Source organism: Heterodontus francisci, chromosome 14 (assembly GCF_036365525.1).
Source record: "Heterodontus francisci isolate sHetFra1 chromosome 14, sHetFra1.hap1, whole genome shotgun sequence".
NCBI classification, from domain to species: Eukaryota; Metazoa; Chordata; class Chondrichthyes; order Heterodontiformes; family Heterodontidae; genus Heterodontus; species Heterodontus francisci.
The window spans coordinates 46203632-46227079 of NC_090384.1; the positions used below are offsets into that span (position 1 = coordinate 46203632).

The 23448-nt window shown below is 43.1% G+C and overlaps 1 protein-coding gene across 3 annotated transcripts in view; it reads left to right on the forward strand.

The window, feature by feature from the left end:
* LOC137377293 (uncharacterized) overlaps positions 1-23448 on the forward strand; it is a 92609-nt gene that overhangs the window by 12646 nt on the left and 56515 nt on the right. For all 3 annotated transcript variants that reach the window (XM_068046851.1, XM_068046854.1, XM_068046852.1), the window contains 8 exons: positions 5509-5607; positions 8339-8430; positions 16615-16728; positions 17185-17239; positions 18797-18859; positions 19174-19241; positions 19341-19434; positions 21661-21789. In XM_068046851.1, the coding sequence (XP_067902952.1) occupies positions 5509-5607; positions 8339-8430; positions 16615-16728; positions 17185-17239; positions 18797-18859; positions 19174-19241; positions 19341-19434; positions 21661-21789 (714 nt within the window). The remainder of the gene's footprint in view (positions 1-5508; positions 5608-8338; positions 8431-16614; positions 16729-17184; positions 17240-18796; positions 18860-19173; positions 19242-19340; positions 19435-21660; positions 21790-23448) is intronic.

The window sequence follows — 23448 nt, forward strand, 5'->3', positions numbered from 1 at the left end:
TGATCTGGTATCTGTACCAGTTACAGTAAAGATTATTTATAATCTGCCGATGGCCAGAATGGATTTGCTGCTAGGCAATGATTTGGCTGGAGGTAAAGTGGTAGCAGCTCCCACCAGCTAAATGAGGCCAGGGAGACAAAACAAATACAGGAGGAAGTCCCTGGAATCTTTGCTGCCTGTGTAGTAGCCCGGTCCATGGCTAAGCAAGCTCTAACAAAGCAAGCTGAGCCAGTAATTCAGTCAGATGGCTGAAACATTCTTTGGAGATTTAGGAGAGGTATACAACAGGCCCTCCTTAACTGAAGCCCACCAAACAGACCCTGATTTAAAAAGGACAGTACTGACAGCCTATTCTAAGGAAGAGGCAAAGAAACTGCCTGAGTGTTAATATTTAAAAAATGAAATCCTAATGAGAAAATGGAGACCCCACAGCGATCCGCAGAGGAGGAGTGGATAGTAGTTCACCAAATTGTAGTTATCCCTAAATATCAAAGGGAGATTTTGAGGCTTGCCCTTGAAATCCCTATGGATGGGCATGTGAGTATCAAAAAGACCCAGGACCGGACAAGCCGGCACTTTTAATGGCCACAAATCCACAACGATGTGGTTAAATTGTGTCAGACCTGTCATACCTGCCAGATTGTTGGGAAACCACAACCTACAATAAAACCTCAGCAGGTCTGGCAGCATCTGTGGAAAGAGAAGCAGAGTTAACGTTTCGGGTCAGTGACCCTTCTTCGGAACTGACAAATATTAGAAAAGTCACAGATTATAAACAAGTGAGGTGGGGGTTGGGCAAGAGATAACAAAGGAGAAGGTGCAGATTGGACCAGGCCACATAGCTGACCAAAAGGTCACGGAGCAAAGGCAAACAATATGTTAATGGTGTGTTGAAAGACAAAGCATTAGTACAGATTAGGTGTGAATATGCTGAATATTGAACAGCAGCAAGTGCAAACCTGAAGAAAAACAACCTGAAAAAAACAGTGGGTAAGCAAACTGAACAAACTAAGATGAAATGAAATAAATGCAAAAAAAGATTGTAAAAAATGTAAAAAGGAATGTAAAAAAAATGAAGAAAAAATAACTAAAAATGACTAAAAATGAAAGTAAAGTGGGGGGCAACATTCTCTGAAATTATTGAACTCAATAATTTCAGAGCATGACAGCCCCCCACTTTACTTTCATTTTTAGTCATTTTTAGTTATTTTTTCTTCATTTTTTTTACATTCCTTTTTACATTTTTTACAATCTTTTTTTGCATTTATTTCATTTCATCTTAGTTTGTTCAGTTTGCTTACCCACTGTTTTTTTCAGGTTGTTTTTCTTCAGGTTTGCACTTGCTGCTGTTCAATATTCAGTATATTCACACCTAATCTGTACTAATGCTTTGTCTTTCAACACACCATTAACATATTGTTTGCCTTTGCTCCGTGACCTTTTGGTCAGCTATGTGGCCTGGTCCAATCTGCACCTTCTCCTTTGTTATCTCTTGCCCAACCCCCACCTCACTTGTTTATAATCTGTGACTTTTCTAATATTTGTCAGTTCCGAAGAAGGGTCATTGACCCGAAACGTTAACTCTGCTTCTCTTTCCACAGATGCTGCCAGACCTGCTGAGTGATTCCAGCATTTCTTGTTTTTGTTTCAGATTTCCAGCATCCGCAGTATTTTGCTTTTACTACAATAAAACCTGCTCCGCTGATCCCCATTCCTGCTTTCAAGGAACCTTTCAGTAGAGTTCTAATCCATTATGTAGGACACCTACCCAAAACCAGGACAGGTTATCAATACCTTTTAACCATCATGGATATGGCCACCCAATTCCCAGAAGCCATATCCTTAAGGAAAATTACTGCCAAAGCTACAGGCGAGGGGCTGATGCAATTTTGCACATGAAACGGCTTGCCCAAAGAAATTCAGTCCGATCAAAGTACTAATTTCATATCCCAAATATTCCAAGAAGTAGTACACAGCCTTGGTATTGACCAGCTGAAATCTTCAGCATAGCACCCACAGTCTCAAGGGACTCTGGAACGATACCATCAAATCCTGAAAACCGTAATCAGGGCATATTGCTGTGATTACCCACATGACTGGGATAAAGGAATAATTTTCTTGTTGTTTGCTACTAAAGATTCACCAAATGAATCTAAAGGTTTCAGTCCATTTGAATTGGTTTTTGGACATGAAGTGAGAGGCCCCCTGAAACTGATTTTTAAAAAAATTCCTGGATCAAAGAGAGGAAACCTCACTACTAAATCATGTGTCCATCTTTCGTGAGAGACTTGTAAAGCCTGTGCTGTAGCAAAAGAACATCTAAAAACAGCTCAACAAAACATGAAAAGGCAAGCAGACAGACAGGCTGCAGCCTGAGAAGTCAAACCAGGGGACCAGTTTCTGGTATTGTTACCATTAACTGTTACCAAGGCAAACCCCTAAAAGCCAGATTCAGTAGCCCATACAGAGTAGAAAAAGGGTGCATGATGTGAATTACTTGATTAATACCCCAGACAGGAGAAAAAAGCAAAAACTGTGTCACATCAATCTGTTAAAACAATATCACAGCTGAGAACCAGATAGACCAGTAAGAGTATGCCAAACAGTGAGAGCAATAGAGGAAGACAGCCCTAGTGAATATGAACTAGAGGAGGAAGAGAACCCAGAGAACTCTCAAATTGAACCCCCCACCATAAAATTGGAGAACATAGAAATATTAAGGAAACTAGTCATCATATTCAACTATCTGACCAGCATAGACAGGACCTAGCCACACTGCTAAGGGAGTTCGAGGAAATTTATAGGGACAAACCGTGTCGCACATCCTTAATACACCATGTAGATGTAGGAGAGACCCCACCAATAAAACAACACCCATATAGACTGAGCCCTAACAAATTGGCTCAGGTCTGCACAGAAATCAAATATATGCTGGACAGCAATTTAATTGAACCCTGCCAAAGCAGCTGGAGCTCCCAAACCTGATAGATCAACCAGACTTTGCCTTGATTACCGCAAAATTAATGCAGTAATCCAAGCAGACTCTTATCCAATCCCCCGTATTGAGGACTGCATTGGTAAAATTGACTTATTGAAAGGATATTGGCAAGTTTCCATGACCACCCGAGCAAAAGAAATTTCAGCATTTGTTACCCCCGATGGCTTATACCAATGTAAAGTTGATTTGATTTAAAGAACGCCCCAGCAATTTTCCAAAGACTGATGAACCGAGTAGTAGCTGGTTTAAACAATTGTGTTGTATACCTGGATAACCTGTTCGTTTACATTGATTCATGGAACGACCACCTGAACCATCGAAGAGAGCTCTTCAGAGGTTTACAGATAGCCCACCTGGTGACCAATCTAGCAAAGAGCGACTTCACTAAAACTAAAGTAACCTATTTAGGCCAAGGTCAAGTGTTGGCCAAGGGCAGCAAAAGTGCAAGCCCCGGTAGATCTCCCATTCCCAAAACAAAGAGGGAAATAATGTGTTTCCTGGGAATGTGTGGGTTTTACTGAAAATGTTTCCAAATTTCAGCATCATAGCTGCACCTTTTAGCTGACTTGTTGAAGAAAAGTATAAAAGTGGTGTGGCCAGAGTGGTGCCAAGAGGCTTTCGAAAAGTTGAAGGCAATCAAAAAGTGACCAAGTACTGGCAGACCCAAATTTCAACAAGTCTGTTAAAATGGCTATTGATGCCAGTGATGTTGGAGTGGGAGCCATCCTACTCCAAGATGATGATTCAGGCCTAGAAAGACCAATTGGCTATTTTTCCAAAAAATTAAACAAAAATCAAAAATATTCCACCGTAGAAAAGGAGGTATTAGGGCTCCTACTTGCCCGTCAACATTTCAAAGCCTATGCCAGTAACGGACGTTGAGAAATTCAAATTTACACTGACCACAAGCCCCTAACATTCCTGGAAAAATTCATAGTTAAAAATTCTACATTGTTTCGATGGAGCCTGCTTCTCCAGCCATTCAACCTGAAAATTGTACATGTAGCTGGAAAGAACATCATTAAAGCTGATGCCTTGTCCAGAATGTAAAAACATTGCAAAATCAAAAAGCCTGTACAGAAGTCGTGAGTGGAAGCTGGAGGAAAGCATGGGATGAATGTGTACATGTGTGCTATCCTATATCTTACTTTTCTTCTTTCTGAGAGAAACCAAAAAAAACCCGACAAAAGTGAAACACCGAAGGAATTTCAATTTTTTCCCTTTTGTGGGGAGGTGTCATGCACAGAAGGAGCCATGATGAAATAAACAATGAAACGGAAGAATTATGAATTAAAAAGTCAACTGTTAAACAAAACCACAAAAACATGGACACTGGTACCACAGTCAAAATGGAGTAGCAGTCATGTGACCCTTCATGTATTGGAATCAACAAACTTGTCTACAACAATTGAACTTGCTAACTTCACCTGAAATAGCTCTGGGGAGAACTCTTTTGAAATTGAAAAGAGCACTATTGCATATTGATGACTTCTAGATACATGAATTCACTAACAAAGGGTTCTGGAGACCGACAGATGCAGGCCTAAACCAAAATGAATAGGTATGAAGTAACCACATCATTACAGAATGGTACCAATCCAGACATCAATAACTAGCCATGGATTCCACATCTTGGTCCATTGTGCAGTCACACTGGGGGAGAAGGACATGTGTCAACTAACAGAAGCTCTAATGTGATGAATTTTGTAGCCCTCTGGAGAGAGAGAGTGAGATCATGCCAACACCTTCAGAAAGCAGTCCAGCAAGAGGCTGTGGAAAGAGATCCAGCCCAGCAAGAAGAAGCCCTCCTGCTATTTCTACACTTCAACTTGCTGCAGCAGAGAACTGTAAGTGACCACCACCTCCAGTCCGAAGTCTTAACCACCAGAAATCTACAACACCTCAACAAGTTCAAGACTACAAGCACCCTGGCCTACAGCTTTAAAAGAAACTGTCCTCCTTAGAAGATTCAACAGTTTACCTTAAACCACGAACACCTACCTCACTTTGAACTACATCCTACCCTTCTCTCTCTCTCTTTCTCTGTCTCTCTATCTATTCTTGTGTATGTGTGTGTGAATGAGGTTGTCCGTCACCTCTCCTCCCCTCCCCTTCACTCCCGTCCAGTCCATCTGTGTGAATGAGGTTAACACCATTTCGGGAATTGTGTAAAAATAAATAGTTTTGTTTTAAACCTACGAGAAAGCCTATAATTTGTCTGTTTATTTGACCTTAAAAAACACTCAGGGACTAACTCACCATTTTTAACAAAACACAATTGCGGTAAGTTGGGACGTGAACAGTGGGAACCACCCACACTCCTTTCCACCTGTCCATAACACTCCATCCTTAAAAATACCTTGATAGAGAAGCTTCCTATTCAAAGTGGATTCTGAAGGTGAGACTGTTTTGTGAAAATGGATTCTGAACATGAGACCCTACCTAAATGGAGTCCTCAGTATGAATAAGTCAGTGATGGTGTTAAAAACTGTTTTCTGTTTTGTTGGAAGGATGCAAAGACGATGGAGACAAAGGATTACACACTGTTTGAGACACTATGTGACACTGTGCTATCATCACTAGCACTACTGCAGAGCAGCATCAGTGAGGTACCCCGAAAATTGTCTATTCATAACTTCTTCACAAAGTGTATCCCTGAGATCTGCCTTTTAATTGCAGTGTCCGATGCAGCGCTGTAACCCTTTTTGTGTATGTTTTCTCTCATCCTCTTCTTTCACTCTTGCTGAGGTAGGTGCATGGGTGATTGTTGGCAATTTGTTTTGACTATGGAGGACATCAGAACAGAACCTGATCCTGTCCTCATATAACAGTGCCATGTGTACACTTTCTTGTGATCAACAAGAGGAACTGGGACTGATTTTTCCAGGACATTGGAATCAATTACTGCTCCTCTGGCCCATATCAGCTATTCCAGCACAGCCAGGAGGTTGAAACTGTGATCTTCCTGGTCTACATGCCTCAGTACCACATCATCACAGCATTTAGTCCCTCGGTCACTACAAGTATTATCCAATGCCTCCTGTTGGAAAGTATGCTTCTGTGTATGTTGAGTTAGTCCCTGTAATGCCTTGCCTCTGTTGAATAGCCTATTTATAATCATCATCTGGTGTCATACACAAAGATTGGCCATTTGTGTCTGAAAAAGCAGATGAAACCCTGTACTTGGTTGACACAGAAGACTAAAAGAAAAACCTGCTCCATAATCAAGGAAAATTGAAGCCAGCCTCAGCAGATTGATCTAATTTTATGTCCTGGAATTCACCATCAGCAGAACTGTACCTCAGCAAGAGGTCAATAACGGCAGTAAGAGATGTCCAAGCCCATTGGCACAGAAATGAAGTTTTCTTGGTTTCTGTTAGATGATTTCTTTACTGTTGGCCATAGTGCGCACACAGGTTTAAGACAGTGATGGCTAGCTGTTTTCTTCAACCTATAGGGAATTTACATTGGATCGTGGCTAAATTTTGCACATCAGGGCTAGGCAAAACATTTGTGTAGTTGAGGAATTCCTAATAAGAACATAGGAACAGAAGTAGGCCATTTAGCCCCTCAAACCTGTTCTGCCATTCAATGAGATGATGACTGATTTGCAACCTAACTCCATATATCCTGCAATAAAAGCAAAATACTGCAGATGCTGGAAATCTGAAATAAAAACAGAAAGTGCTGGAAATACTCAGCAGGTCTGGCAGCATCTGTGGAAAGAGAAGCAGAGTTAACATGTCAGATCTGTGACCTTTCATCAGAACCTGTTCTGGTTTTCTGGTTTTATTCCATATAACCTGTCTTTGTTTCATATCCCTTAATACCTTTTGCTAACAAAAATCTATCAATCTCAGATTTTAAAATTAAGAATTGATCTATCATCAATTACCGTTGGCGGTAAAGAGTTCCAAACTTCTACCATCCTTTGCATGAAGAAATGTTTACTAATTTCACTAATTTCCTTGGTACGCAGAAGTTAAATGAAGACAGGAAGCATTCAAAGTATTTGACACAGATAAATGAATCAAGCTATTCCATTCAATTACAGACAGATTAAATGATTTACAGTAGTGGGTTTGATTGATAGGTGGGTCTGGGGTGACGACATGGGTTGGGCTTACGAGAGGAGCATTGCTGAAGATTATTTATAGTCCCTTTGATATACAGCTCTGTGACTGTGTGATTCCAATTATGGATGTATTGGGCTATTTGGGCTCGGATTAGCAGTTAGTCCCAACAGAGGGAGTGAGATAAATCAGTGGCTTGTGTCAATGCTTAACCACAAAAGAAATGAGCGACCATCTTTCAAAGATCAACTTTACATTGTTGTTTAGACATTTCAAACAAAAAACAGTAATAATTGTAACTGCTGTAAACAAAATAGAGGAGATTTTTACCTGGACCTGTGCTGACCTGATTTCTGGACACAACAAATATCAGAAAATTAGCCAGCTCCTTTACAGGTATGTGCTTAACAATTTTCCAATATTTGCTGCATCGAGGCCATCCATGCTCCTAGGAACAGACACGGGAAAATATCCATTAATGTTTGTATTGAATATTGTTCATTTACCTGTTTAACATGAAATAAGTTTGTCTGTTAGCTGACTATCTGACTCCGTTACCGCCATGCTTTGAATCCTACCTGGCTGAAGGTTCTGCCCCTCCAAGTGTGGGTTTGTGCCTTGTGAACTATGCTGCCAGAGTAATGTGTGGGCACATGGGTACAGTTACTTTAGCATGCTTGCTCATACCTCTAAGCTTCCTCCTGTTTGGGAGACTCCATTCCCTGTGTCTACAACCTCCAGTCTAAACAGTTTAACCTCTGCTTTGACTGCATGGTGACCATCTCCACCAAATGAAGCCACCCGCTTTTGTGGCACCTACTGTAGTCGGATGCTTAAGTCTCCATCATCAAAAGGAAGTGTTTTCATCCTTATCTCCATTATTCTTGCCAGAAAAGGATTGGTTCAGACAAACAAAAAAAAAGCTCTCTTTCATGGCAAGCCGCAGCCTATAGGAGCAACTGTCTTGCTGGACTTTCCACCCTAACCATGCTATTGGCCAGAACCCCAGTGTCTGTTTTCCATACACAAGGAGCCGTTTACATTAGATGCGGCCAGCCTTGCAAAATTCAGTGAGGCTAACCTTCCCTGCTGCTGGCACAAACCTATCAATGCTACAAGAGTTAAAATTGGTGCTTAAATTTCAATAATACTTTTTGAATCCGATTAAATGGACTAGACCTCCCCCCCCCCCTCCCCCACAAACTGTTACGCAGCATAAATCAGCATCTGTTATTTACTGCTTCTTCTCTCTCTGGTTTTCTAATAGCTTCTGGATTTCAAAGATCAACTGATGAACCATGCTCTTCCCACCAGCCTCTTAGCCCATTTGGTCATTACCACAGGACGTCTTTTCCGCAGGTATCTCAAACAACTGTGTTGAAGTCAAGCTCATTATAGCATCTCCTACTCTAGCTCATTCTTTCCCAAGGACTCAAAACTGTACAGATTGTTACGACCAGGTGAGAAAGGTGTCTAGGGGTCCCTCACAGCCTTCACCTGGTCTTATTGTAACAGGGTTTAATTTTAAACACACTGTGTTTTTAACTCCCCCTTGGTGAATCCTTGTTCACTGCTTTCCAATTATAAGGCAAAGAAACCAGCTCAAACAGGTTTTCTTAAATTTTAACTTTTCTTCTTTAAACCTAAGAAAACCTGAACTTAAACTCTAATTTGGTTGACTCCTACGGATATACGACGCGTTCAAGTTAGCATGCATACACGATACACACATGCAAATAGAGACAGAAAAGAGCAGAACAAAAATAAAATGGAAAAGTTTGAGGCAATATCTGAAGAGTTTTTGTTATGGTTCTTCGAGCTCACTGTAGAGTCCTTGATTATAGGTAGATCTTGCTTTTCGTTGGGGCCCAGTATTCTTCTTAAATCTTGTTCGCTGTAGGAGACTTTTCTCTCTCTTGGGGTTCATGTGTCTTCAGTGGATTCAGACACTCATGAGAAAGAGATGGCAGCAGACAGGAGAGATCTTCTCAGTTCAGCAGCAAACAGTCTTTTTTTTCAGTTCAAACTCTCTGTGGCTAGTTCAGAAAACCCTGGAACAGCTAGTTAGTCATGTGACCAGCTGGTCCAACCAGTCCTGCCCTCTGTGGATTGCATCACCCCAGCAGGCCCTGGAATGTGCTTCCCCACCCCCTCACTGTCCAGTGATCAACATCCATTGTGGATTGAATGTGTCAGGGAATGGTCCTTTGTCTACACAAGCACAGTCCGTTAGTATGCAGATGTTTTTTCCAGCCACGGCTGATCTGTTCAACAAGTCATTTCCTCACTCCAGCAACAGTTCAAAATCAATGTTCATATGACCAAATCAATGTGCCTCATTCTTGGCAGGTGGGGGGGGGGGGGGGCCTGCATGACAAGATCCTAACTACTGCTGGTTGTCTCCTCATTCTTCTATCTAGAGACTTTTAAAACCCAAGCTTGGCATTGCATAACTACTACTTCCTGATTTACCTTATCTTCTCTCCTAATCTGCTGTCCTGCACAGTGAACCTTGGTCCTTCACCAAGGAATCTCAATAAAAAAAAGGCAAGAAATCACCAAGTAAAGAGTGAGTGTTCCCTTAAACTTTGAATGCTCCACATTGTTATTCAAGCCCATATGGTGAGCTCCCCAAAGGTTCAGCAGATAAAGGCACACTCTGGCATGTTACTGAGCTATACATAGTAGGAAGGCTTGAATTTGACTCTAGGTTCAATCTCTGATTTGTACTGAGTTAGCTGATCTCATCTGGGGTTGCTTAAGAAGCCTACAATTGGCCTGAGGACACATGGACTAGGAAGGCTAAAACTTGGCCAGGGTTCCAGCTCCTCTCATTAAACAAGTGAACTCTATTGGGCGGTGCATTTGTATGGCCATCAAGTGAGAACAGGATTGGGCTCGGCTGTACCATCTCCGACATAGCCTGTTGATATCGGAATAATTCTCAGGTAGTGTCCAAAATGGATGTGAGGTGGATGGGGGTAGCCGCTATGCCCACCTGAACCTGCTGATGTTAGATACCCGCCATTTTATTGTCTGTGCTTCCTGTAAACTTCCTTCCTTCTGCCTCTTGATAGCTGCAGGTCTCTGAACCTTTGCCTTGTGCTCCTGCTCCTCCTCTACTTCCAGCCACAAAAGCATCCCAATCATTGAAGCCAAAAAGCTAACCTGAGTTTACCAGAAGCCCCTGGTCAAAATTTCAGTGTAGATTCAGCCAGATAACATTTCGGAAAGTTTAATGCCAGCTACAGCAGCCAAAATAGCAAAGCAAAATGCTAAGCAGTCAAAATGTTAAAACCAGTGATTTATTTGAAAGCAGCTGAGAATACCTTTAAATAATATTGTAAATAGCCCCCTTGCAACTATTCTCACCAATGATTTTTGGGTATATTGTAGAACTGGCGAATAGCAAGCTAAAATTGTATTTGAGTTCATAAACAAGTGCAATACCCTCATTTGCATATATTAAATTGGCACCTACCAATTTCAGGTGGCAGCATTAGATGTCTAAGAGGATGCCTGACCCAAAATGACATTGTTTCTGCATGGAACAGGCAAACGAGACTGCAGCTCTACTTTCAGGATCTTAGTGCTCATATTAATGTTATTAAACAGGCTGGCATCCATGGAAAATTGCCCCCTTACTGTCCAGCCTCATATATAATGAATGGCCATTTGGGTAAGGTACTTGAGGCGTTCGACATCCATAGAATCAACTCTAGTTTTTAATGGTGTAGCTCTTTTTGTACCTTGTTTCCTCTCTATCTTGACAAGCTATCGGATAGTTCACTTCAGTATTAGATTTTTCCATTGAAGACAGGGGGACCAAATTTCTTCTGTTTTGTGCCTGAAGTACATTTATTTCCCAGGTGCAAAGCAGAAAAAAATGTTAGTGACCTGTGACACTGATTTGCATTGTCTGCTCACTTCCACAAAGGATGGGGTGACGTGCTTGTGCCTCCTGCGTCATATCGCCTTGGCAGAATTCCAACCTTAGGGATGTTCATGGACCTACTGCTTGATTGGAGGATTTTTCAAAATTCTTTCATGGGATGTGGGCATTGCTGGAAAGGACAGCTTTGTTGGCCATCCACAATTGCAATTGAACTGAGTGGCTTGCTAGGCCGTGTCAGAGGGCAGTTAAGAGTCACCCACAGTGGTGTGGGTCTGGAGTCACGTGTAGGCCAGACCAGGTAAGGACAGCAGATTTCCTTCCCTGAAGGACATTAGTGAACCAGATGGGTTTTTACAACAATTGACAATGGGTTCATGGTCACCGTTAGACTAGCTGGTGATAGGGGTTCAGCTGTCCTTTTTACACACCGTCCAGTTTTCTTTTACATTGCAGTTAATAGAAATGAAGATCAAGCTATATGTAAACCGGGCAGGCCATCTGCTACTTCTCATTTTCCATCTGGTGATAAAGTGAAAATTCATCCCATTTTCTCACTGGATTTCTAAACTCTGGAACTCCTTACCTTCTTCAATCTTTTCTTTTTCATCCAGGCGACAGGCTTATAAAACTCTGTATTACCTACTTTTGATTTACCTCATTTCTAATCCTACTCTTTTCAACCTTACTAAGGTCCCTTCACTGTGCATCTTGGCCCTTCACATGGCTCACTCAAATACAATATACGCAGCCCTGATCCTTTTGTTTGTTTTCTGCAAGGAGGAATTATTTGATGAGGCAGCAGCAGTTTGCTTGCTTCCTTTCCTCATTCTTTCATGGGATGTGAGCATTGCTGGCAAGGCCAGAATTTATTGCCCATCCCGAATGGCCCTTGAGAAGGTGGTGGTGAGCTGCCTTCTTGAAGCGCTGCAGTCCATCTGGTGTAGTTATACCCACTGTGCTGTTAGGAAGGGAATTTCAGGTTTTTGACCCAGCTACATTGAAGGAACAGTGATATAGTTCCAAGTCAGGTTGGTGTGTGGCTTGGAGGGGACTTTGCAGGTGATGGTGTTCCCATGCGTCAGCTGTCCTTGTCCTTCTCGGTGGTAGAGGTCGCGGGTTAGGAGTCTTGGCGAGTTGTTGCAATGCATCTTGTATGGTACACATTGTTGCCACTGTGCGCCAGTGGTGGAGGGAGTGAATGTTTAAGGTGATGGATGGGGTGCTGATCAAGCTGGCTGCTTTATCTTGAATGGTGTTGAGCTTCTTGAGTATTGTTGGAGTTGCACTCATCCAGACAAGTGGAGAGTATTCCATCACACTCCTGACTTGTGCTTTATAGATGGTGGACTGGCTTAGGGGATTCAGGAAATTAGCTACTCACCGCAGAATTCCCAGCCTCTTACCTTCACTTCTGTCCACAGTATTTATATCGCTGGTCCAGTTAAGTTTCTGGTCATTGGTAACCCCCAGGACGTTAATGGTTGGGGGAATTCAGTAATGGTAAACGCTTCTCTCTTGTTGGAGATGGTCATTGCCTGGCACTTTTGTGGCGGAAATGTTACTTGCTACTTATCAACCCGAGTCTGAATGTTGTCCAGGTTTTGCTGAATGTGGACATGGACTGCTTCAGTATCTGAGGAGTTGCAAATAGTACTGAACACTCTGCAATCATCAGTGAACATCCCCACTTCTGACCTTATGATAGAGGGAAGGTCATTGATGAAGCAGCTGAAGATGGTTGGGCTGAGGACACTACCCTGAGGAACTCCTGCAGCAATGTCTTGGGGCCTACGTGTTTGGCCTCCAACAAACACAACCATCTTCCTTTGCTATAATAAAAGCAAAATACTGCGGATGCTGGAAATCTGAAATAAAAACAAGAAATGCTGGAACCACTCAGCAGGTCTGGCAGCATCTGTGGAAAGAGAAGCAGAGTTAACGTTTCGGGTCAGTGACCCTTCTTCGGAACTAACAAATATAAGAAATGTCAAAGATTATAAGCAAGTGATGCGGGGGTGGGGCAAGAGATAACAAAGGAGAAGGTGTAGATTGGACAAGGCCACATAGCTGACCAAAAGGTCATGGAGCAAAGGCAAACAATATGTTAATGGTGTGTTGAAAGACAAAGCATTAGTACAAATAGGGTGTTAACGGACTGAAGGTTGAACAGCAGCAAGTACAAACATGAAAAAAACAGTGGGTAAGCAAACTGAACAAACTAAGATGAAATGAAATAAACATAAAAAAAAGTTGTAAAAAATGTAAAAAAGAAAAAAAGAAAAAATAACTAAAAATAGAAGTAAAATGGGGGGCAACTCATGCTCTGAAATGATTGAACTCAATGTTCAGTCCGGCAGGCTGTAGTGTGACTAATCGGTAAATGAGATGCTGTTCCTCGAGCTTGCGTTGATGTTCACTGGAACATTGCAGCAATCCCAGGACAGAGATGTGAGCATGAGAGCAGGGGGGAGTGTTGAAATGGCAAGCAACCGGAAGCTCAGGGTCCTGCTTGCGGACTGAGCGGAGGTGTTCCGCAAACCAGTCACCCAGTCTGCGTTTGGTCTCCCCAATGTAGAAGAGACCACATTGCGAGCAGCGAATACAGTATACTACATTGAAAGAAGTACAAGTAAATCGCTGCTTCACCTGAAAGGAGTGTTTGGGGCCTGGGATAGTGAGGAGAGAGGAGGTAAATGGGCAGGTATTACACCTCCTGCGATTGCAGGGGAAGGTGCCATGGGACGGGGACGAGGTGGTGGGGGTAATGGAGGAGTGGACCATGGTGTCGCGGAGGGAATGATCCCTTTGGAATGCTGACAGGGGAAGGGAGGGGAAGATGTGTTTGGTAGTGGCATCACGCTGGAGGTGGCGGAAATGGCGGAGGATGATCCTTTGGATATGGAGGCTGATGGGGTGGAAAGTGAGGACAAGGGGAACCCTGTCATGGTTCTGGGAGGGAGGGGAAGGGGTGAGGGTAGAGGTGCGGGAAATGGGCCGGACACAGTTGAGGGCCCTGTCAACAACAGTGGGGGGGGATCCTCGGTTGAGGAAAAAGGAGGTCATATCAGAAGCACTGTCATGGAAGGTAGCATCATCAAAGCAGATGCGACGGAGACGGAGAAACTGGGAGAATGGAATGGAGTCCTTATAGGAGGTAGGGTGTAAAGAAGTGTAGTCGAGGTAGCTGTGGGAGTCGGTGGGCTTATAATGGATATTAGTAGACAACCTATCCCCAGAGATGGAGACAGAGAAGTCGAGGAAGGGAAGGGAAGTGTCAGAGATGGACCGTGTAAAGGTGAGAGAAGGGTGGAAATTGGAAGCAAAGTTGATAAAGTTTTCCAGTTCGGGGCGGGAGCAGGAACCTGCACCGATACAGTCATCAATGTACTGGAAAAAGAGTTGGGGGAGGGGGCCTGAGTAGGACTGGAACAAAGAATGCTCGACATATCCCACAAAAAGACAGGCATAACTAGGACCCATGCGGGTACCCATAGCAACACCTTTTACTTGAAGGAAGTGAGTGGAGTTGAAGGAGAAGTTGTTCAATGTGAGAACAAGTTCAGCCAGGTGGAGGAGGGTGGTGGTGGATGGGGACTGGTTGGGCCTCTGTTCTAGGAAGAAATGCAGAGCCCTTATACCATCCTGGTAGGGAATGGCGCTAGGTATGACTCCAACCAGTGGAGTGTTTTCCCCCTGAATCCCATTGACTTCAATTTTGCTAGGGCTCTTTGATGCTATACTCAGTCAAATGCTGCCTTGATGTCAAGGGCAGTAACTCTCACCTCACCTCACCTGAAATCAGCTCTTTTGTCCATGTTTGGACCAAGGCTGTAATGAGGTCTAGAGCCTGGTGGAACCCAGACTGAGCATCACTGAGCAATAACCTGCTTGATAGCACTGTCATTGACACCTTTCATCACTTTGCTGATGATGGAGAGCAGACTGATGGGCAGTAATTAGCCAGATTGGATTTGTCCTGCTTTTGGGGACTGAACATACCTGAGCAATATTCCACATTATCAGTGTTGTAGCTGGACTGGAACAGCTTGGCTCAGGGTGCGGCTAGTTCTGGACCACAAGTCTTCAGTGCCACAGCTGTGATGTTGTCAGGGCCTGTAGCCTTTGCAGTATCCAGTGCCTTCAGCCATTTCTTGATATTACGTGGAGTGAATCGACTGGGCTGAAGACTCTCATCTGTGATGCTGGGGAAGTCAGGAGGAGGCCGAGATGGATGACCCATGTGACACTTCTGGCTGAAGATGGTTGAAAATGCTTTAGCCTTGTTTTTTGCACTGACGTGCTGGGCTCCCCCATCATTGAGGATGTTGATGTTTGTGGACTCTCCTCCTCCTGTTAGTTGTTTAAGTGTCCACCACCATTCACGACTGGATGTGGCAGGACAGCAGAGCTTTGATCTGATCCGTTGCTTGTGGGATGGCTTTACTCTGTCTATTGCAATCTGCATCTGCTGTTTAGTATGTATGTAGTCCCGTGTTGTAGCTTCACCAGGTTGGCACCTCATTTTTAGGATTGCTTGGTGCTGCTTTTGGTATGCTCTCCTGCACTCCTCATGGAACTAGGGGTGACTTCCTGGCTTGATGGTAATGGTAGAATGAGGGATATGCCGGGCCATGAGGTTACAGATTGTGGTTGAATACAATTCTACTGCTATTGATGGCCCACAGTGCCTCATGGATGCCCAGACTGAGCTTCTAGATCTATTCGAAGTCTATCCCATTTAGCATGGTGGTAGTGCCACATAACATGATGGATGGTATCCTCAATGTGAAGACGGGACTTCGTCTCCACAAGGACTGTGTAATGGTCACTCCTACCAATACTCTTAGAGAGATGCATATGCAACAGGTAGATTGGTGAGGACGAATTCAAGCAGGTTTTTCCCCCTTGTTGGTTTCCTCACCACTTGCCGTAGGCCCTGTCTGGCAGATAAGTCGTTCAAAACTCGGCCAGCTCAGTCAGTAGAGGTGCTACCGAGCCACTCTTGGTGATGGGCACTAAAGTCCCCCACCCAGAGTACATTCTGTGCCCTTGCCACCCTCAGTGTTTCTTCCAAGTGTTCAGCATGGAGGAGTACTGATTCATCAGCTGAGGGAGGACAGTGGGTAGTAATCAGCAGGTGGTTTCCTTGCCCATGTTTGACATGATGCCATGAGACTTCATGGGGTCCGGAGTCAATATTGAGGACTCCCAGGGCAACTCCCTCATGACTGTATACCACTGTGCCACCACCTCTGGGTGGGTCTGTCTTGCTGGTGGGACAGGATATACCCAGGGCTGGTGATGTAGGAGACTGGGACATTCGCTGTAAGGTGTGATTCGGTGAGTATGACTGTGTCAGGTTGTTGCTTGCCTAGTCTGTGGGACAGCTCTCCCAATTTTGGCACAAGTCCCCAAATGTTAGTAAGGAGGACTTTACAGGGTTGACTGGATATGGTGTGATGTTGTTGTTTCTGGTGCCTCAGTTGATGCCGGGTGGTCTGTGTGGTTTTATTTTTACTCAACCTTTTTTGAGCGGTTTGGTACAATTGAGTAGCTTGCTGGGCCCTTTCAGAGGGCAGCTAAAACTCAACAACATTGCTTTCATTCTCCTTTTTAACAATCCCCCTTTTGTGTTTTTGATGACCCAGTGCTTCTGACATGTACACTCCGACTACTGAATTGGTCCGCCTTGTACGTTTCTACGCTACTCCATGGGAACAGAAGAAAGAAATCCTGGAGTTGTTGCATGCAGATCGTGAGAGGTATGAATGCCTGTTTTCCATATAATGAAAAAGTGTGACAGGTTGATCACTCCTTCACTGGTCTGATGGGCAAAGATACCACCTCCAGTGTGGCACTATGCAAGGCAGACTGAAAGAGAGTAAATGCAGAACTGTAACATGCCACCAATATACAGGACAGTTGGTCTGTAACTCTGAAGCAGTGGACTTTGGCTTAAAGATGGCTTAGAGACAAAGTCACAGGCCTCGCAATGCCAGCTTAAATGTGGCAGGGCAGGTACCCCATCAGTCTAAAATTGCACAGATGGGGCCCATGCCCATAGCTCACCCCAAATCGCATGCTGAATATCGTGGTAGCACCATGCCACTCTACAGATAAGATCCAAAAGGCAATCTTATTTTTCATGCCTGCTTCCAGTGGTGCAAGTAGTTGCTACATAATTCTTTTAATAAAATCTTTCTGTTTTATGTTTTCAGGAAAAAGCATCAGCTGGGTGTGGCAGTGAGGCGACTGCAGCTACTTGATGGTCATGTAAGTTTCCCCCATAAAGTTCATTAGAGTTGGGGGAGACGAGGGTGCCAGACAATGCCAGTTCGTCCATCAAGACTGTGTATCTGAGCCATACAAACCAGAAGGACCCAGGTTCATTCTTTGTTCTGTGCTGAAATAGCTGGTCTCAGCTATATGAGTGCTCAGATTGGCTTTGGTATCCCTGGTATTTGGACAACAAGAAAGGCTGCTGTGGGAGAAAAAAATTTTACATTCGTAGACTACAGCATGCCATTCTGGGATACCTTTTATTAGTTTGTACCTGTGTCCTCTTGTCCTAGAATCGTGAATGAATTGTGCTTCAGATTAACCTTCTGTTATGATTTCATAAATGTTCTTACCTTAGATTATTTTGGCTTTCATATATTGGATCGCTATCCTGTGCAAGTCCCAAAACCCCATATGCTCAAGAGCATCCATTCTTGGCTTGGAATCTGTAAGCTATATTAACATGCACAATAAATTAACAGCAAAGGTTCTCACTTCAGTCTTCAAAAGCAGTATAGCATCATACCAGACCTCCTTTTTAATTTATACCTCCTGAAACTGCCATTTACTAGGTTATTTTCAAATAGATAATTCTCAAGTTTATTCCTCATTATCAATCCCATTATTAGCGATGTAAGACTAAAGGTTCTGTGATTACCTGGGTGTGTTTTCCTGTGTTTTTTGAAAATTGGACCACACTGGGTTTTTTTCCAATCCATTGCGACTCCCTTGTTTTCATTTCCTTATCATATTGTCAATACTTTATGTAGTTTTTCTCCCTGATCTCATTTAGCATCTTCCAGTATATATTTTACGTCCCATGGGATTTATTGTAATATAGAACTTCCATGCAACTGAGCTAAATATCACTGGGGCCAAAATTTCTCAGGAGTCCCATTAGTCTCCCATTGTTTCTGACTTCCCTTGGAAATGGCGAACCTCTGCCCATTCCTTACAAGGCTATATTGTTGGAAGGGCAAAGGTAGGGATATCCCTTGCCAGAGGTCCCACTTCAGAAGCTCAGTCAGAGTACAACACATCTCTGGAAGTCAATACCTCCAAGTGAGGTGAAGCATATCAGCCTCCAAATAGATGGATGTGAGACAGACTAGTGGAACCTGAAGACTCAGAGGAAAGTAAGGAACTTTAAAAAAAAAAGTTTTGCTAATTCGTCCTATTGTCTGGGCTGAATTCAGGATATGAGGTGAAAGATTACTGTTGGAACTCGTGGAACAGTCCAGTGACCTTCGTGCCTTCTAAATTGTCTGCTTCTGAGTTCAGGACCCACATATAAAAGGATGGTAATTTAACAATGGATATTGTCGGTTAGATACTGATCCTGTCTGCAGCAGTGTACTTGCCATATGGAATATTGTGAATCCTGTGTGCCCCTGAATGGTTCCATTGTCCTTTATTATCAGTGCACCCATTTTCCATGAGAATACAAAGAATCCTGAGAACTTTTGGGGAGTCAGTCACCCTGACACAGTGATTGTTATTCTGGTCCTCAATTACTTTTTGGTAATCTCTTACAATTTTCTCTTTTTTTAGGCTAGGTGGGTTGCTCGGGAACGCCAAATCTTGAACTGGGAGAAGTTGTTTGGCAAGCTGATGGTATGTGATTTTTGTATTTCTGTGGAGTATATGCAGATAGTAAAAAAGCCTGGGCATAATCCAGGTCCAGAGGTGAAATTTAAATCTTCCATTCATCCATCCAGACTGAAATCCATTATATCAAGTAATCCAGTATCTGAGCCAGTTAGGTTCACAGTACTCTAAAGTACTAGTGATGAAACAAAAACATACATGAACTGAACAGTGTAATAATAATTACAGTGAATAAATATGTAGTGACATTATATATTGTACTAGACCAAATGAGCCATTCCTTTTGATCCTGTGGCAATCTATTTCCTCGCTGTGTACAGACTGCAAAGACTCATGGGCGACGGTGGAAATTTCGAGTAGAATATATGAAGAAGAAAGGTACATTGAGGTAGGTAGTTGGAAGCAATCTGACTATCACATTCAGTCATTATTGGTTGCAGTGCTATTGTGGCTGGGATTTGAAGATGTTTTCTTGTTACTGTTACAGCCGAGAATCGCAGTGGTTCACAGGGAGTCCAGTTCAGTCTGAGGCGAGGGATGGACAGATCGATTCAGAGCTGCACATTGTATCTAAAGAGGCAGTAAGTGGAATTATTTAATCAAAAAACTGATAAAACCGAGTTAATTATCCTCTGCTTGTCAGAGGCCATGTTTATATTATTGACAACTAGTGGGAGACTGCATCATACTGAGAACTTGGTGAGGTACATCTCAAATTGAAATTAACAAAACTTTAATAAAAAGTATAATTCTATGCAAGTAAACCACACAAACAGGACTGTGCCATCACTGTAGGTTGATTTCAGACGAGGTGATAATAAGGGTGCCACAATTGGTTTCAGTGTCCCTGGGCTTGGGAAGAGAAAATCACTCAGGGTTCCTGATCCTGACTGTTTTTCAGTGATCCCTGGTGGTATGATAGGGCTGGCTGTAATACACCCATGGTTGAATAGTCAGCTGACACCCATTTTCTAAGTTCAGACATGAAGAATGATGACTTGGTATTGTACAGGTACCCAACTAACCTCATTGTACGTACCATTTGTGGGACATACCAATTAATCATTGACCTTGGGTAGGTGTCTCTGAAAATTCTGATAATGTCCACAGTAGGATTTATCAAGAAATGGAGTGTTGACAGTTCTGCATTTTGAGCCTTCAGGACTATTATCGTTTACTTTCTCCCCTCCTCATTTAGATGAGGTTCTGATCAGCTGCTGGAAACTGTGGAGCAATATGCAGTTGGATTCACTCATAAGCCTTCAAAGGAGGAGAAAAATGGGAAAATAAAATAAAATTGCTAAAGAGACAGCTAGTATTGTCTGGCTGTCTGAAGCCATGTGTCTGCTATTGGCAGAACTATATATACTGGCAGTGTGATAGAACTAAAAAGAGAGCCATTAAAATGAAATTTGTAAAGTCAAATTAATTTTTTGTTTTAATGGACAATTACAGGCCGTTATCATATTATGATGGTGCCCAACTTACTTCGCTGGGTCCTGTGGCTATGCATTATAACACGTGCCCTACTTCAGTGAGTCCCTGATTGTGGGGCCCTGTGGAAATTCCCCTAGTACTGTGCCGGCAGAACTAATCAAGGACAAGATTGTTGTGTGTTCTGGATTTTGTTCCAAAGTGGGGGGGGTGGTTTCTAAACCAAACCTTCAAGATACTATCCCTTCAAGTTTCCCCTCTCCCTTCTCTTCTGATTACGTTCAGTTACATCTCTAAATGCTTTGGTTTCAGCCCTTTTCTGTTTGGTGGCAGTTGCTCTTCCCAGATTCTTGTGGGTTGGTTGTTGGAAGGAGAAAGGAGGGAATGTGAAGATTGGCCTGGTCAGGCTTATGTTCTCTCAGACGGAGCTTGGGCTTGGGCCTGGGCCTAGCATCCCGTTTGCCCTGAAATTTTTCAGGGTCTCTGGGCTTGCAGTAATGGAGATTTTCCTCCATGTCCACCCAGCATTTCTGAAATTGCTGAGACTGACATATATTTGTAGTAAAACTTATTCATCATGCAATGGTTAATCTTTAAGTGACTTTTACTCAGCTTGGTTAAACTTATATTCCTTGCACCATTTCCTTGTTGTATCTTTTGATAATAATTCAAAAAAAGATGGTTCAGTTGAAAATTATATGTAAAGTACTCTTGATGGATAAATGGGTAGACTCATTGTCTATTGAGGTACTGAACCACACAGACAAGAAAGAACCAGGCTCAATTCCGTGTCTGTCTTGAGTTATTCGATCTCTACTAGGACCGAAATAGAAGCACTGTAATTGGCCTGAATTATTCCTTGGCTTTATAGAAGATAATTAGCTAAGATTTTCAGTCCTGATCTCTATCAGCTTCTTTAATCTGCTGGAAAAATGTATGCAGTCATTGGATGAGGATAGTATCAAGTTTGGTTGTGACATTCCCTTCACAGTCTAATAACCTGGCAGCATTCACCATCTTGGCTCACATCAAGATTGGCAGCTTGACAAAATAACAAAAGATAGTTGGCACTACTAGTTGGCATAGTGTGAGAGAGGAGTGATTAATATTGAATTTAAAAAACTATTAAACAAACATTTCAAATAAAATATGGAATAAAATCAAACTTTCATGACCAGCAAGTGATACAATTTTCACTTGACTCAAGAGACTGATGTAATGACTTCTGTTTATGTGAGGCACCTAGTCATCTTTTCTGTGACAGACATTAATTATATCTCACTGCCAGACTGAAGGCTTCCTCTGCATGAGAGTGTGTTGCAATTTTTGTGGTGTATAATGAATAAGTAGATCGGTATTACTGCCCCATGAAGGAATCCCTACAGAGCCTGATGAGCAGTGAAGATCAAGAAGCTGATGCAGAGGAAAGAAACAAAGATGAGGAAGAGGAGAAGCAGAAGGAGGACAGTGACTTGGAGGAAGCTGAGGTCCCAACAGAGAGAGTAAGTACTTTGCAGAACTTAAAGAAGCTTTGATGATGTACTGAGCAAAGACAGTAAAGAAAAAACTTGCATTAATATACTATCTTTCACAACCTCGGGATGTCCAAAATGTTTTGCAACCAGTGAAGTACTTTTGAAGGTTAATCTCTGTTGAAATGTAAAAATACACACTGTCAATTTACAAGCTGTCAGAGACAGCAATGAGATAAATGACCAGTTTTAGTAATGTTGGTTGAGGGATTAATATCGACCAGGGCACTGGAGAACTCCCCACTCGTCGAGTAGTGTGTTTTAGAGGACAGAAAGACCTTAGTTTCGTGCCTCATTCAAAAGACAGCATCTTCATCACTGCAGCACTCCCTCGCTACTTCACTGAATTGCCACTCTAGATTATGAGCTCACAGGCTGAATTTTCAAAACGGGTCAGGAACCCAATGCCTGGGTGATTTCCAGGTCCCAACCCCGTGCCTCAGCTGTGCATCTGCAGGAGGCGGAGCTGCCTGCAATGCGTGAGTGGCAAAGGCAGGCAACCGTTATGATGGGGCCTGCTGCTGCCTTGTCGATGAGAGCAGGCAGCTCCATAGACGGCTTGTGGAATAAAAAGATGAGGCAGCGCTTCCAAGATAAACAAAAAAAAGTCCTTTGCTGGGCCTGGCACAAGATTCCTGTGGGCCCAAAACATTTCATCTGCCACCAAAAATGTTTGCCAACTACCCACTGCGAGCCCGACGGCCGTGCACTATCGTGCTCCAGACTGGTCAGGTTTGCCAGAATCCTGATTGAAAATTGTTGTCTGAGCTCCCCCCACCCGGCCCCTTAATAACCTCCTCAATGAGCTTAATGGGCCGTTAATTGGAGGCGAGTGGCTTCCCCGAACCCTCCCCACTGCTGTCACATTGCAGATGCAGACTGTCCCGGAGGCGACCTCTGGGAAATAGAAAATAGCAGAAGGAGTAAGCCATTCGGCCCTTCGCGCCTGCTCCGCCATTCAACTAGATCATAGTCGATCATCTTCCTTAACGCCATTTTCCTGCACTATCCCCATATCCCTTGATATCTTTAAATCTAGAAATCTGTCGATCTCTGTCTTGAACATACTGAATGACTGAGACTCCACAGCCCTCTGGAGTAGAGAATTTCCACAGATTCACCAGCCTCTGAGTGAAGAAATTCCTCCTCATCTCAGTGCTAAATGGCCAAGCTCTTATTCTGCGACTGCGTCCCCTGGTTCTAGACTCACCAACCAAGGGAAATGTCCTTCCTTCATCTACCCTGTCCAGCCCTGTAAGAATTTTGTATGCTTCAATGCGATCACCTCACATTCTTCTAAACTCTAGAGAATATAGGCCCAGTCTCCTCAAACTCTCTCCTCATTGGACAATCCTGCTATCCCAGGAATCAGTCTAGTGAACCTTTGTTGCACTCCCTGTATGACAATTTACTCTTTCTTAGGTAAAGAGACCAAAACTGTACATGATACTACAGGTGTGGACTCACCAAAGCGCTATACAATTGCAGCAAGATTTCTTTACTCCTATACTCAAATTCTCTTGCAATAAAGGCCAACATACCATTTGCTTTCCTAATTGCTTGCTGCACCTGCATGTTAGCTTTCAGTGACGTGAATCAGGGCACCCAGGCCCCTTTGGACATCAACAA